This window comes from Cetorhinus maximus, chromosome 10, assembly GCF_964194155.1.
Source record: "Cetorhinus maximus chromosome 10, sCetMax3.hap1.1, whole genome shotgun sequence".
Taxonomy (NCBI): domain Eukaryota; kingdom Metazoa; phylum Chordata; class Chondrichthyes; order Lamniformes; family Cetorhinidae; genus Cetorhinus; species Cetorhinus maximus.
In genome coordinates this window covers 94,480,376-94,496,290 of record NC_135888.1, presented here as the reverse complement: position 1 = coordinate 94,496,290, position 15,915 = coordinate 94,480,376, and the positions used below count along the sequence as shown (strand labels likewise).

At 40.3% G+C, this 15,915-nt stretch overlaps 1 protein-coding gene across 5 annotated transcripts in view; it reads right to left on the bottom strand.

The window, feature by feature from the left end:
• Positions 1 to 960: 960 nt before the first annotated feature.
• LOC144685846 (CXXC-type zinc finger protein 5-like) overlaps positions 961 to 15,915 on the bottom strand; it is a 35,382-nt gene continuing 20,427 nt past the window's right edge. For all 5 annotated transcript variants that reach the window (XM_078550796.1, XM_078550793.1, XM_078550792.1 and 2 more), the window contains one exon: positions 961 to 4,183. In XM_078550796.1, coding sequence (XP_078406922.1) covers positions 4,139 to 4,183 — 45 coding nt within the window. In that variant the 3' untranslated portion in view covers positions 961 to 4,138. The remainder of the gene's footprint in view (positions 4,184 to 15,915) is intronic.

Below are 15,915 nucleotides of genomic sequence, written 5' to 3'. Positions count from 1 at the left end.
AAACGCAACATGAAAACAAAACAATTTAAAATGAGTGTAATTTTGGCTACAATTTGCACTAGAATCAGCAATTGTGTTTAAAGTGTAGACTCTACCCCTATATTTTGAATGTGATTTTCATACAGATATGTAAATTTAATGAACTTGTTAATTTTAAGAAAAACAAATCAGGAGATGATGTTCCATTAAAACTTACACTGATGGTATTGATTGCATATTGTGTATTGGCTTAATTGACTAGCTGCATTGACTTCTATCCAATTCATTCAAAAATTCAACATAATTGGGAAAACTAACTACAGTGAAAACAAATAAAAGGTTCATATCTCACAAAATAAAGAATGTACATTTATATAGTGCCTTTTGTAGCTTCAGGACATCCCAAAGCATTTCAATTAATTAAGTACTTTGGAAGTGCAGCCATTGCTGTAATATACAAAAACTTGCATTTATATATCACTCTTAACATAGTAAAGAACATCCTAAAGAAAGGAGAACTAGAGAGGCAAACAGGTTTAGGGAGGGAATACCAGGGTTTAGGACTTAGGCAGTTGAAGGAACAGCTGCCAATGGTGAAGCAATGAAAATTGGAGACGCAGAAGAGGCCAGAATTGTAGGGGTGCAGAGATATTGGAGTGGTAAAGGCCTGGCGGAATTTGAAAACAAGGGTGAGAATTTTAAAAGTCAATGTGTGGCCAGACCACGAGCTAACGTAAGTCAGTGAGCACAGGGATCATCTGATGGGCGAGAATCTAGAGTTAAAATTAGCCCCAATGAAATTACAGTTTGAAAGAAGTTAGAAGAGCATTGTGTATATTATAATCAATTATTTCAAGATTACTTGCTGTATAACCTCTGTTCAGGAGTGTGGCAATTATGCTGTTATTCATCTTTAACCACCAGAGAATAAAGTTATTTTTACTGAGCAAGAAAATGACAAAAAGTAAAGGCACTGTATATTGACTTGATCCTTCTGTATTAGAAGCCCTTCTTTAAAATTTATAAATGGATGTTTAATTGGAAACAATCTTAATTTAAGACATTTACAGAACTGCAAACAATATTTCATGCCTCTGGAGAGCATAACTGTAGGAGCAAACATCTCAGTCACCATCACCCTGGTAATGTTGCTCCCCAGAGTTGTAACAACCATAACAAGATCACTGCCAAACACAAAATAGCAGCCATTTTCATGGACACAGCAGTTCATACTGAACTCAATGGTTACTTGTTTTTTATTGCCAGTATTTGGCTCGTTATCACTCTTAATATTCTATTCATATATTTTAAGTGCTGAATTTAAAACAGTACAAAAGCTAAAATGATCAAAAATGAGAAACTTAAATTTTACAGTACTTAGTTTATTTGTTTACAGAATCGCTACAGACAAGACACCATATTGCTGATGCATATAATTTGTTCCATTTTCTTTTGCTGTTTTTGCTTTAAACATACCAAACAAATCTTAAGACCAGTTTACAACACTGAAATGAATTACATAACTAGAAAAAAACCATATCCATATATTTTGTGTGTTTCTTTCCAGATCATTTGCACTGTTATCTCACAATATTTGGAAGGCATTTTTAGAATTAACAGAAAAAGGAAATTAGTGCTCAAGCCGAGACAAAATAGCCAAGGGCCCTAAAAGAGTGATTATTTCAAAGTAACTTGAATCCTGTCTATATAGCTACAGATTCTTGCACATTGTCATATGATTCACCCTGAACCAGTATCGACTCATATAAATCATTGAAAAACATGTACATTCTTTAGAATCTATGCATTATAACAGCCATTCTTTTCTTTCTCTTGCTTGTCTTGAGGACTTTAAAACATGTTTGTTTCTGGGAAACAAACACATTTCACCATATTTTGGTGTCCAATATTATATTATTCAAAAAGTATAACAAAAGCAAACTCAGACGTGACACAGCAACAATACTGGAATCATCACAGGTTAATTGTGTCTAGAGCTTGGCTCTTGTCAGAACTAATTTTCACCAGTGCAGCTTAGCAGTCATTTGTAATGCCTGTCAGGCAGAGATCTGTTTTTACTTTAAACATACCAAACAAAAGTGACTGATGTCATCCATGTGGACTCCCTGGGTGTGCAATTTTTCTTGGGAGGGTGAACAAAATGGACAATGGCGAATCTGCAGCCTGTTTTACACTCCACCCAATTTTAGTTTCCAATCCATTTGCTATTTTGTGCTACCTCCCAAAAGGATTTTTACCACCCCCCACCACCAGTGTTTCAGATAGAAGATGTTTACGGAGATCAGTGCTTTTTCAAGAAGAAATTTTGGCTCTGTAAATTTTAAATAGCGCAAATGCATGCTTTAAAGGGTGTGTTTACATCGTGGACACTTGTTCACAATTCCTGTTTACATTGCTTGGCTTCTGCCTGGCTGGAACTTCAACTGTCCTGTATGTGAGCTGTGCACGTCTGAATAGACACATATCCAGGGTTCTCCCACAAGAACTAGTAATTTGAATGTCAAGAAAGCAAGGAGGGGGAAAACTCTCTCTAAACTTTTTTATTGAGGTAAAGTAGATCTACAAAGCACCCAGGCAGGGGATCCATTGCAGTGAATTTACACTCCATGTGGTGTCAAGTATAAGACCGCCCAATCCACAGAATTTCACTCCACCTTGTTCTAGAGTCAGGTTGTACCCTACCTCTGGATTTACATTTAAACTGGGCATCAGCATGAAGCTTAAATCAGGTCACATGAATCCTACACTTGCAGAGTGAATACAGCTTAAACCATATATTTTATTTGAAATTATTTTTTGTGTATATGTTTTTATGTACTTTTGTGTGGAGAGGAATGGTAATACATTAGAGGTTCAGTGCTCAATTTGGTCAGGTGCTATTAAGTGGCTACTATTATTACAGCCAATGTGTGCATCCTTTGTTTCAAAGTACTGCAGTTCTTTCCCCTTTCCACAGAAGTTGTATAAACATAAATACCATTCTCTGCTATGTTAATCAATCAACAAAATACAATTTATCTGGCAGGAAAAGTTTTTGATTGCTGATAAAGGCCTTTTCCCCTCAAGAATAGAACCTTGATTCCTTGGTCACTTTTATACCATTTCTGTAATATTCTGTGCCCCTAAAATGCCATCTTTTATGGTTCAACAGCCATGAGGTTTGAAAGATTTCACAAACGTGGGATTCTTGTGGTCCACCATGCCTAGGTATCACTGGGGCACTGATTTTCTTTTGCAGGCAATTAAAACAATTGTGTTAAGTGTATCTTTATACCAGAAGTAACAAAGTTTGCTAGATCATGAAACGCTAACCTCCCTAAATAGCATTTCCAGAAATCGGTCTGCTCATCACAAGGGATGTCAAGTGCCACATGCAAGGTTATGAGCTGCAAATTGAAATTTGACACACAAAAAAACACACTAATTTTCTACACAAAACAGCCAAAAACAGCCAAATCATTACAAAATGCACCATGCAATAGGTGTGAAGCTGGTGATTTCACATGAAAACCCAGTGGCTTAATGACCACCACAAAAGTGATGTTATTTCAGCAATTTACAAAAATTATGTTTATAAACAAAATTATGAAAATTATATTCTAGTGTCTACTTAAGTGTCCAAGACTACAATGTCAAGAGGTGCCATGATACAACGATCAACTTAATGACAGCTGGGGAAATATGCATTAAAATATAGAATAAAGGTAGATTGGAAAAGGCATGTAATTTAACCATTGTGCTATGTCTAGAACAGTGTGTTCAGTCAACTAGTCTTAAAAGATATCTGTAAAATTAACTTTCTAAACACTCCTAGCACTTTCCAATATACGCAACAGACATCAACATCAAACAAATAAAATCTGATTGTCCATACTGTGCCCATTTTGTCTTGGTACTGCAATTTACAGATTTGTTGTAATAGCACTGACACATTGTACAATGACTAAAGATATTCATTCTTACAACATAAAATTCACCTCCATAAAAATTGGAATGAAAGTTGCAGAAAGAGAGTTTTGGTTCTAAGAAAACACAGGGTGCGTCCATTTACTTCAGCCGACAATGTTTGCCTGAGACAATACAAGCAAGCAGACACATTGCACTTAATGACACAACTCCGGGAATTGCGTGCTCACATCTACTGGAACCATCGAAATGCTGCTCCTGAAGGAAGAATCACCTTCTGAAAACAGAAAAAAAAGGGGGACATAATTACTTAATATAATCAGTCTTAACTGTTAACAGGCTGCATGTAATATTCTTAGCACTGTAAAGTGAAATCCTGTTATGTTCAATACCTTAAGGGCAAGGGGTTTTAACAAAATTAGGCTTGATTATATCAGGGTGACTAAACTATTTCCGAGTAACCACCTAGATTTTACAATATAAAAAACAAATTAGTACATTTGATGCACTTACTCCATACTGAGCAGCAAAGAATAATCATCTACTTTTCCAGTAGCAAATCCACTATTGACAAATATACAGATTTCCCATTTGTATCACATTTTCACTTATTTTCCAATGTTTGACAGACTATAGCAATCACTTTCTTTTACCTCCATCAGAAAAAAAGGCGCTAATTCTGCCCATATTATTTTTTGGGTTGCTGATATTTTTTTTAAAATTCTGTATTAAATATATGGATAGCATTATGTCTAAACACAATGCTCAGCTGGCCTCCTGTCCAATTATAGCTACAATGACTCAGAGTGTCCATTTATTCATCTGTTGTACAAAGATCAGCTTTTATCAGGCTGCCACTAATGTCCCATAGTGGGAAACCAGATAGTGGACCAGACCTTCAACCAACTTGCACTTTATTGATAAGCATTCCTTCTATCAAAACTCCAAGGACTAGAATGGGAAAAAGAACCTACAATTTCTGGTAGAAGTGAAATTTTGTAACTACCAAGAAAATGCTTCCAATCTTCTCTCCTCTTAGGAAGCTGTGTCTTATATCAGGGAGAGGTGTGCATTTGATTGAAGGTAGGAACTCTGTACCTTGTCAAAGTGGAGATTCTTCATTTAAGAGCTTAGTCAATGGGTGTCTGCAGTTTGTGGAGCAATCACAGTTAAACGTGCACTCCCCCACCAAACTAATAACTGCACACGCACACATACTTGAATCCGAGATCAATGGTAAGCACGCAACAATCCAGGTTCATTTTCCTGTCCATATCCCAGGGATGCCAACCTAACCATAGTAAAATGGTTACCTGAGCACAGTACCACACAGAGCAGCTTTAACAGTTTTCTTTAAATCAGGCTTGCATTCATGCAGTTTCAACTGTAGTTGATTTCACCAACAATAATCCTTGTTATTTGTAGTCTCTATGTTCAACAAGCAATCTATCAACGGCAGTCCTGAAGAACTGATATAAATTGTCCAACTATCAAACATACTTCCAAACGAAACTAATGTTGTTCAATCTTTAATTTATCCAGGAACATAGAACAAACATTTCAAAGATCTTTATTTAAATATAAAAAGGAGAAAAGCATTGAGTAACTCACTTATTTTCTTCCAGTGAGGTGTCCCCTACATTTCAGTGATAGTTACGTAACAGCAACATTGTACTTACCCAAGAGGTAACCTGTCAAGGTGACCCCTCCATAGGCGGTCAAATGTCACACAGGTGAAGACATTTATCTTCCGTAACGGGCACTAAATTCCAATGCCAAATAACGTTTGTCCAAATATACCGTTAAAAAGCATGTTGAAGCACTGTGTTGCAGATTGCTGCATGATACTGATATTGATATCAAGGACACAGCCAGAACTTTGGCTGTCTGGCCTTCCATTGCCTTAATAGTGAGTTTGCTCTTTAGACAACAGCAGAGTAATGAATATCAATAGTCATCTGTAAACTGTGTGTTGAAATAGATTGGCCTATTTCTCCCTCTTTTGTTGATGAATTGATTCAGAGATTTGAGTCCAGATTATCGATAAGCAGAAGAATGGAACAAACTCTAATTTCAGACTGGACTTGAGTTTTGTTTGGAACATTGTACTCATTTTCTGATATATTGTGTCCTCAAACTACCAAATAAGTATCAAGTTAAAAGCTGAATAGTTAGTGATCTATATCGAATGTGTTATGAAAATATTCTATAATTAATTCATTCAGGCTGCGGCTTCCTTACTGTAAATAGAAGCAGCTGACCCTGCATGGAAAACATTCTCCGTCTATTTAAAAAGGCCAGCATCACCATTTTCATCACTAGTTCCTGGAACAGCCTGTTGTGAAGATATTATTCAAACTTTGCAAAGTTTGCCACAAAGGAAAGCTCTTAATATATCTGATGTCTATTTATTGCTGCATGCATTTCTAAAGTTTTCCTCCTAATTGTAATGTAAAAGATAGTAAAGATGCAATAAACAATACAATAACGCTGTTGAGGCACTGATTGTGTCACACCACTGAAGAGGTTCTTTCTCATGACGGCATCACTTCTTTAATATAATGTAATATAATTTCATTGTAGCATTAGCTTAATATCAGTAGTACAAGTTTCATATAACATAAATTTCAAGGTGCGAAAAATACCTGCAGGCAAGCAATACTCAAGTTTGCCTAAAAATGAAGTTTTTTTTTCTTACCAATTTCTCCCCTCTCCACCTTCCACCTTGAAAGAGATGCCTCCTCAGATTTCTCTTTGCCCTTAGCACCTTGTCTAAGTTGCTAAATTTTGTGCATGTGCTTTAACAGTGAAAGCTGGTGGACTATTCAATCACGAGAAGTACTAAAGCTGAGCCTGATCCAGACCTCACTTAATGTCCACCCACATGCAATCCCAACAGAGGTTTGATTTCCTGTCTCTAACCCAAGGGTGTTGGCAGTTAACTGGAGTACACTCACTAAAAATCAGCTGAAGGTGACTCAGCACAGACTAAGGATTGTTTCCAGTTTCTTTGTCTTCTGTACTCACTGAGCCATTAGCAACAACAACAAAACCACTAAAATAAAGACAGTAAGAAGTAGACTTATCAAGTCCAAAATTCTGCCCCATTTATCATTAATAGGAGGTAACGTTAGAGAGGGAAGGCCTTTTTTGTGAAAGTGAACTATTTTCTAAGAATGTATGATGCAATTTTCATTTTAGACAATTAGGTGACAAGAGTATCATACCCTTACAATAGTACAGAGCAGTATTGTGAAAGATTTGTAAGTCATTGATAAAATTCAGTTGCTTCACACGACAATTGCTTTATTTTCAATTACATATTTTACAACAATCAAGTTTCACTATTCCTTAACACGTCAACTGAGTTCACTGGTACAAAGCTTGGTAATAATAATTATTCTCTTTTACTACTATACTACAAGTACCAAAATACTTGAATATTAAACCATGACGTAATTATGTTAGCCCATGGCTCCCACTAAATTTCCACCAACAGTGATCAGGACCCGGAGTTGCTTGTAGATTGTGGTGCTTTGTCAGTGCAATTCACCCAGTCAACCAAAACAGTGCAAAAGATTATGGAACTTCAAGCGTAAATTATGTTCAGTATAAATCAAGTTTCTGCAAACTTTTGCACTGGCTTAAAAAACATTGCGCCAGAAACCAGCCCCGTCCACAAACCTGGCCTGCCTCCAGGTTGATTTAATCAGGATTGCTAATTCCTACTAAATGCATTTGTTTGCGAACCTTTGAAGAGGCTCTTAAAATTAAGCTGGTAAGCTTTTGAATATATATATTTAAAATTTACAAGGAAACTGAATACACATTATAACTAGCAAATGATTATGTCTATTTTTTTTAAAAGTTACTTAAAAATGGGTTGCTCATAAATTGTGACTAGACACTGAATTAAAATGATAATGATTATTTGTGAGTAGCACATATCCAGCCATATTAAATCAACTTACCAAGTTACCACTCAAATAAATTAAGAAATATTTTTAAAGCAAATTTTATTTTTTTAAATTCTAAATAATTTCTGATTGCACTGATTCAAGGCAGATTTTACATTTGGTGATATGCAAATGAGTTTGAGTGGAAACAGGAGGAAAAAGAAACTTCTCAAAACTAGCACAAATTTGGGCGCAGCTTGTGCCCGGATTGCCGATTGCGCCCAACGCAGAAACTCTACGCCTAAATATAATTGTTTAGTTATTAATTAGCTTATTATTACTTTATTAGACAAAAAAAGCATTAGTACAATTTATAAACAATTTTCTTTGAATTCTCTTAAAATAAAACAATGATATAGAATTTGACACACAACGCAAAAGTGTTATGAGCCAACATTTCTGTTCATAGGAATAAAAATAAAACATTTACAGGTTTTTTTACACTCCAGTTTGTCACACTACATTGCCAATTGAATGTATTGGCACACATATAATAATCAACTTCCTCACATTTACTACTGTGGCAGTTCAATTCTCTCTTGCATTTTTCCCTTTCTGGAAATTCTGCTACATTTGATATCTCTACAGGTGGCCCTACTGAGATCACTAAGTGGAAGAATCATAAAGAATCCTTGTCCTAACACTGCACAGTATTGCATGTCACCACATCAATGTGTTCTGCCACCATGACCACACAGCACTAGCATTATCCAGTATATCAAGTGCTTTAATTTTTTCGTAAAATTACCTTACTCCAGAAGCTATGCGAGTAAAATTGTGCAATAATATCTACAAAAGAGTGAATATAATTGGTAAATGCACAACACATCCTACTTATTCCAGGATCATGAACTAGGACACTACTCTTGTCACTGAACATTATCAATCCTTGGGGGAAATAATATTTTTTATTCATTCATAAAATCTGGGAATTGCTGGAAAAGCCAGCGTTTATTTTCCATCCTTAATTATCCTTGAGGAGGTGGTGATGAGCGACTTTCTTAAACCACTGTAGTCTGTGTGGTGAAGGTACTCCCACAGTGATGTTAGGTAGGGAGTTGCAGAATTTTGATTCAGCAATGATGAATGAATGAGGATATATTTCTAAGTCAGCATGGTGTGTAACTTGGAGAGGAACTTGCAAGTGGTGGTGTTCCTTTGCTTCTGCTGCCTTTATCCTTCTAAGTAGCAGAGGTCACGTGTTTGGGAGGTGTTGCAGAAGAAGCCATGGCAACTTGCTGCAATGCAGTGGAGGGAATGAAGGATTAAAGGTGGTGGATTGGGTGCTGATCAAATAAGCTGCTTTGTCCTGGATGATGTTGAACTTCTTGAGGGTTGTTTGAGCTGCACTTACCAGGCAAGTGGAGAGTTGTCCATCACATCCAAGACTTGTGTCTCTGGGGAAGGCTTTGGAGAGTCAGGAGGCGATTTACTTGCTGCAGAATTCCCAGCCTCTGGCCTGCTCTTGTAACCACTGTACTTATGTGGCTGATCCAGTTAAGTTTCAGGTCAATGGCGATCCCTATGATATGGATGGTGGGGAATTCGACAATGGCAATTGAATGTAAAAGGGAGGTGGCTTGACTTTCTCTTGAAGATGGTCATATTTGTGTGGCACCAATGTTGCTTGCCACTTATCAACCAAAGCTGAATGTTATCCAGGTCGTGTTTCATGCCAGGATGGACAGCTCCATTATTATCCGTGGAGTTCTGAATGGAACTGAACACTGTGCTGTCATTAGCAAACACTCCTGATCCAATGATGGAGGGAAGGCCATTGATGGTTAGGCCCAGGCACTACCCTGAGGGACTTGTGCAGCATATGTCCTTGGATTCGGATGATTGGCCTCCAACACTACAATCACGTTCCTTTGTGCTAGCAATGACTCCAACCAGCAGAGAGTATTTTCCTAATTTCTACTGATTTTAATTTTACTAGGGCTCCTTGATGCCACACTTAACCAAATGCTGCCTTGAATTCAAGGGCAGTCACTCTCACATCACCTCTGGAATTCAGCTCTTTTGTCCAGTTTGGACCAAGGCTGTAACAAGGTCAGGAGCTGAGTGGCCTTGGCGGAACCCAAACTGAGCATCAGTGAGCAGGTTGTTGATAAGCAAGTGTCACTTGATAGTCAACAATCCCTTCCATCTCTTTTTGGATAATTGAGAGTAGGCTGATGGGGTGGTAATTGGTTGGATTAGGTTACTCCTGCTTTTTATGGACAAGACATACTTGGGTAATTTTCTAATTTGTTGTCAGGTAGATTCCAGTGTTGTAACTGTACTGGAACAGCTTGGCTAGAGGCATGGCTAGTTCTGGAGCTCATGTCTTGAGCACTACAGCCAGGATATTGTCAAGGCCCATAGCTGTTGATGTAATCAGTGCAATCACCTGCTTCTTGCTTTCAGCCGGAATGAACTGATTTGGTTGAGAACTAGCCTTGATGAGAAAGAGGCAAAGTTGGATCATCAACTCGGCACTTTTGGCTAAAGATGGAAGGAAACCTATCAGTTTTGTGCTTCGCACTCACATGATGGGCCCCATCATCATCATCAAGGAATGTTCACAGAGCCTCCTCCTCCTGTTAGTTGTTTAATTGTTCACTACTATCCACAACTAGTTACGGCAGGACTGCAGAGCTTTGATTTGATCCAATGGTTATGAGGTCACTTAGCTCTGTCTATAGCATGCTGCTTCTGCTGTTTAGCATGTAAGTAGTTTTGCATTGTCAGCTTCACTTGATTGGCACCTCATCTGTAGGTATGCCGGGTGCCACCTTGGGCATGTTGTTCTACACTCTTCATCGACCAAGAGCTGATCTCCTAGCTTAATGGTAATGGTAAAGTGAGGGATATGTGGGCCATGCAGTTACAGATTGTGTTGGAACACATTTGCCTCATGGCAACTACATCTGTCTGTGTCTATTCTATTTAGCAGAGTGCTAGTGCCAAACAACATGATGGAGGGTGTCTTCCATGTAGAAATAGGACTTGGTCTCGACAAGGATTGTGTAGTGGTCACACCTATCAATACTGTCGTGGACAGATACACATGCAACAGGTAGACCGGTGAGGATAAGGTCAAGCAGGTTTTTTCCCTGGGGTTAGTTCTTTCACCAACTGCTGCAGGCCCAGGCTTTCCCTTCAGAACTCAGCCAGCTCGGTCAGTAGTGGAGGTACCAAGCCACTCTTGATAATGAACATTGAAGCCCGCCCACCATTCTTTACATTCTGTGCCCTTCCAAGTGGTTTGTAACATGGTGAAATATTGATTCATCAGCTGAGGGGCAGCAATAGATGGTGATCAGCAGGTTTCCTTGTCCACATTTGACCTGATGCCACAAAACCTCATAAGGTGTAGAGTTAAAGGTGAGCCTTTACTGACTACTGTATACCACTGTGCCCCTACCTCTGGTGAGTCTGTCCTACTGCTGGGACAGGACAGACCCAGATAAGGTCATAGAGGAGAAAGAACATTGGCTGAAAGATATGATTGTCTGAGCATGACTATGCTAGGCTGTTACACAGCAGATCAGGCAGCATCTGGGGGGAGAGAAACAGACATGTTTTATTTCTATGACCTTATGTCACGAAAAGTCATCGAACAGAAACAGTGGGCTGAATTTTGACGTCGGCGAGCAGGGGGTGGGGCCCGCTCGCCGACACGTAAAATGACACGGGATGACATCGGGCAGAGCCCCCGATGTCATCCCGCCCCATTTAAATTTTCAGGAAGGTGAGCCCGCCAACCTGTCAATGGCCAATTGAGGCCAATGACAGGATCATTAAAGCAATTAAAGGACGTGCCTGTCCAACTTTAAGGTTGGCGGGCAGGCCAGGAGCCCCGGCGGGCAATAGGAAAAATATGAAACCTCATCAACCAACAGGATGAGGTTTCATGTAGGGATTTTAAAAGTTTAATAAAGTTTTAGTGTAATTTATGAACATGTCCCATCTCATGTGACATTGTCACATGAGGGGGACATGTTAAGGATTTTTTTTTTCTATTTTTAACGTTTTTAAAACTGTCAGCGATCTCCCTGAGGCTGCACTTAGCCTCAGGGAGATGTGCGCTCTTTTGTGAGCATGCGTGAAAGAGCGCACTCTCGCTTTGTGGAATCCCTCCCCCCGCCCGCACAGGAAGCGCATATGGCAGACGTCACGCTGGGTGGGCCTTAATTGGTCCACCCACATAAAATGGCGGTGTGGCCCGCTTCTCCGGCGGGGATTGGCTCCCCGCCTGCCGGAGATTGGGTCGGGCCCGCCCGCCCGGCAGGCAGCAAATTCTGCCCATTAACTCTGTTTCTGTCTCCACAGATGCTGCCTGATCTGAGTTTTTTGCAGTATTTTCTGGGGTTTTTTTTTCCAGGTTTCTAGGACTCCTGGTATTTTGCTTTTGTCTGTCAAGCTATTGCTTGTCACATCTATGGGACAACTCTCCCAATTTTGGCACAAGTCCCTATAATATTGGTGAGGAGGGTTGTAGAGTTGACGGAGCTGAGTGTGCCTTTTATTGTAACTGAATCAGATGCCCAGGTCAAAGCTGAATAATCTCTCCTGTTTTACTTTTATTGTGCTTTTTTGATAGCAGTTGGTACAACTGAGTGGCTTGTTATGGCATTTCAGAGGACAGTTAAGAGCCTACCATAGTGCTGTGGGTCTGGAGTCACATATAGGCCTGACCAGGTAAGGATAACAGAATTCCTTTCCTAAAAGAATTTTATTGGACCAGGTGACTTTGAACAATAATACAAAAGGATGCTATTGGATTGGCCACCCATTATAAATCTCTTTTAATTTTCAATTCCATTGACTTCAATCCTGACACATGTATGAAGAACAGATGTTACAATATAATAAAATAAAATCAAAATACTGCAGATGCTGGAAATCAGAAACAAAAACAAAAATTGCTGGAAAATCTCAGCAGGTCTGACAGCATCTGTGGAGAGAAAGACAGAGTCAACGTTTCGACTCTGTATGACTCTTCTTTAGAACTAGAGAGAAGTAAAAATGTGGTGAAATATATACTGTTTAAGGGGGGAGGGACAGGTGAAGCTGGAAAGAAGGCCAGTGACAGGTGGAGGCAAAGGAGAGATTGTGAAAGATGTCACGAACAAAAGGTCAAAAGGGTGTTGATGGTGGCGGTACTGGCTAAAAGAGGTGCTAATGGTGACATTAAGAGTACAAAGCAGAATGAGCAAGCGACACATGGCCCAAGTGGGGGTGGGATGGGTGGAGGGGATGGTGTGGGAGAAAAGTTCAAAATAGGCCAAAAGGTGGAGATAAAACATTGAATAAAAATAAATTTAAAAAATAATAATAATAGAAATCAGTGGGAATACATATATACACATACATATATAAAAGTAAACATTTGAAAAAAGGAGATCAAAAAGGGATGAGGATGGAGGGCAGAGTTCATGGTCTGAGGTTGTTGAACTCAATGTTAAGTCTGGAAGTCTGAAAAGTGCCTAATCGGAAGGTGAGATGCTGTTCCCCCAGTTTGCGTTGAGCTTCACTGGAACATTGCAGCAGGCCAAGGACGGACATGTGGGCATGAGAGCAGGGTGGTGTGTTGAAATGGCAAGCAACAGGAAGGTCTGGGTCATGCTTGCGGACAGACCAAAGGTGTTCCGCAAAGTGGTCACCCAGTCTGCGTTTGGTCTCTTCAGTGTAGAGGAGACCGCATTGGGAGCAGAGAATGCAGTGGACCAAATTGAGGAAAGTACAACTGAAGCGCTGCTTCACTTGAAACGAGTGTTTGGGCCCTTAGATGGTGAAGAGGGGGTAGTTAAAGGGGCAGGTGTTGCACCTTCTGCAATTGCATGGGAAGGTGCCATGGGAGGGGGTTGAGGTGTTGGGAGTGATGGAGGAGTGGACCAGGGTGTCCTGGAATATTGGTGGACAGTCTATCACCATAAATTGAGACAGGCAGGTCAAGGAAGGGAAGGGAAGCATCGGAGATGGACCATGTGAAAGTGGTGGAGGGGTGGAAATTGGAAGCAAAATTAATAAATTTTTCCAAGTCCAGACGAGAGCATGAAACGGCACCGAAACAGTCATCATGTACCAAAAAAGTGTTGTGGGAGGGGGCCTGAGTAGGACTGGAACATGGAATATTCCCCATACCCCATAAATTGACAGGCATAACTGGGGCCCATGTGGGTACCCATAGCCACATCTTTTATTTGGAGGAAGTGAGACAAGTTTAAGGAGAAATTGTTCAGTGAGAGAACAAGTTCAGCCAGATGGAGGAGAGTGATGGTGGATGGTGATTGTTCGGGCCTCTGTTCAAGGAAGAAGCAGAGAGCCCTCAGGCCATGCTGGTGAGGGATGGAGGTGTAGAGTGATTGGACGTTCATGGTGAAAAGGAGGCAGTTAGGGCCAGGGAACTGGAAATTGGTGATATGATGTACAGCATTAGAGGAATCGGGGATGTAGGTGTGAAGAGACTGGGCAAGGGGACAGAGAACGGAGTAAAGACAGGAAGAAATTAATTCCGTGGGGCAGGAACAGGCTGACATAATCAGTCTACCAGGACAGTCCTGTTTGTGGATCATGTGAAAGTGATGCAGGGGTGGAAATTGAAATCAAAATTAATAAATTTTTCCAGGTCCAGACAAGAGCATGAAGCGGCACTTTCACATGGTCCATCACTGACACTTCCCTTCCCTTCCCTTCCTTGACCTCTCTGTCTCAATTTCTGGTAATAGACTGTCCACCAATATTCATTACAAGCTCACCGACTCCCACAGCTACCTCGACTACAGCTCCTCACACCCTGCTTCCTGTAAGGACTCCATCCCATTCTCTCAGTTCCTTCACCTCCGTCGCATCTGTTCCGATGATGCCACTTTCCAAAACAGTGCTTCTGACATGTCCTCCTTCTTCCTTAACCGAGGTTTCCCACCCATGGTGGTTGACAGGGCCCTCAACCATGTCCGACCCATCTCCAGTGCCTCTGCCCTCACACATTGCTCTCCCTCTCAGAACCATGATAGGGTCCCCCTTGTCCTCGCTTTTCACCACACCAGCCTCCGCATTCAAAGGATCATCCTCCGCCATTTCCGCCAACTCCAGCATGATGCCACCACCAAGCACATCTTCCCTTCAACCCCCGTCGGCATTCCGTAGAGACCATTCCCTTCATTTGCATTTCCCTGAATTTGGTCTACTGCATTCGATGTTCCCAAAGCGTTCTCCTCTACGTTAGAGAGACCAAACGCAGACTGGATTTCCGCTTTGCGGAACACCTTCGGTCTGTCCGCAAGCATGACCCAGACCTTCCTGTCGCTTGCCATTTCAACACACCACCCTGCTCTCATGCCCACATGTCCGTCCTTGGCCTGCTGCAATGTACAAGTGAAGCTCATCACAAACTGGAAGAACAGCACCTCATCTTCCGATTAGGCACTTTACAGCCTTCCGGACTTATCACTGAATTCAACAACTTCAGATCATGAACTTTCTCCTCCATCCTCATCCCTTTTTGATCCCCTTTATTCAAATATTTATTTTTAAATTTTTATATATATACTTCTATTCCCACCTCTTTCTATTATTACTATTTTTAAAGTTTATTTCCATTCATTATTTTATCCCTACCTTTTAGCCTATTTTGATCTTTTCTCCCACACCATTCCCTCTGCCCACCCCACCCTCACTAGGGCCATCCGTCGCTTGCTCATCCTGCTTTCTTTTCTTAATGTCACCATTAGCACCTCCTTTAGCCAGTATCACCACCATCAACACCACCTTTGACCTTTAGTTCATGACATCTTTTGCAATCTCTCCTTTGCCTCCACCTATCACTGGCTTTCTATCCGGCTTCACCTGTCCGACCCCCCTTAAACAGTATATATTTCACCAACATTTTTACTTCTCTTTAGTTCTGAAGAAGAGTCATACGGACTCGAAACGTTAACTCTGTCTTTCTCTCCACAGATGCTGTCAGACCTGCTGAGTTTTTCCAGATGTTACAATGTCACTTGTTTTACACTGTTGTCCAAAGTTAAAATTATTTCCTTCTGTGATTTGAATCCAAATGAGA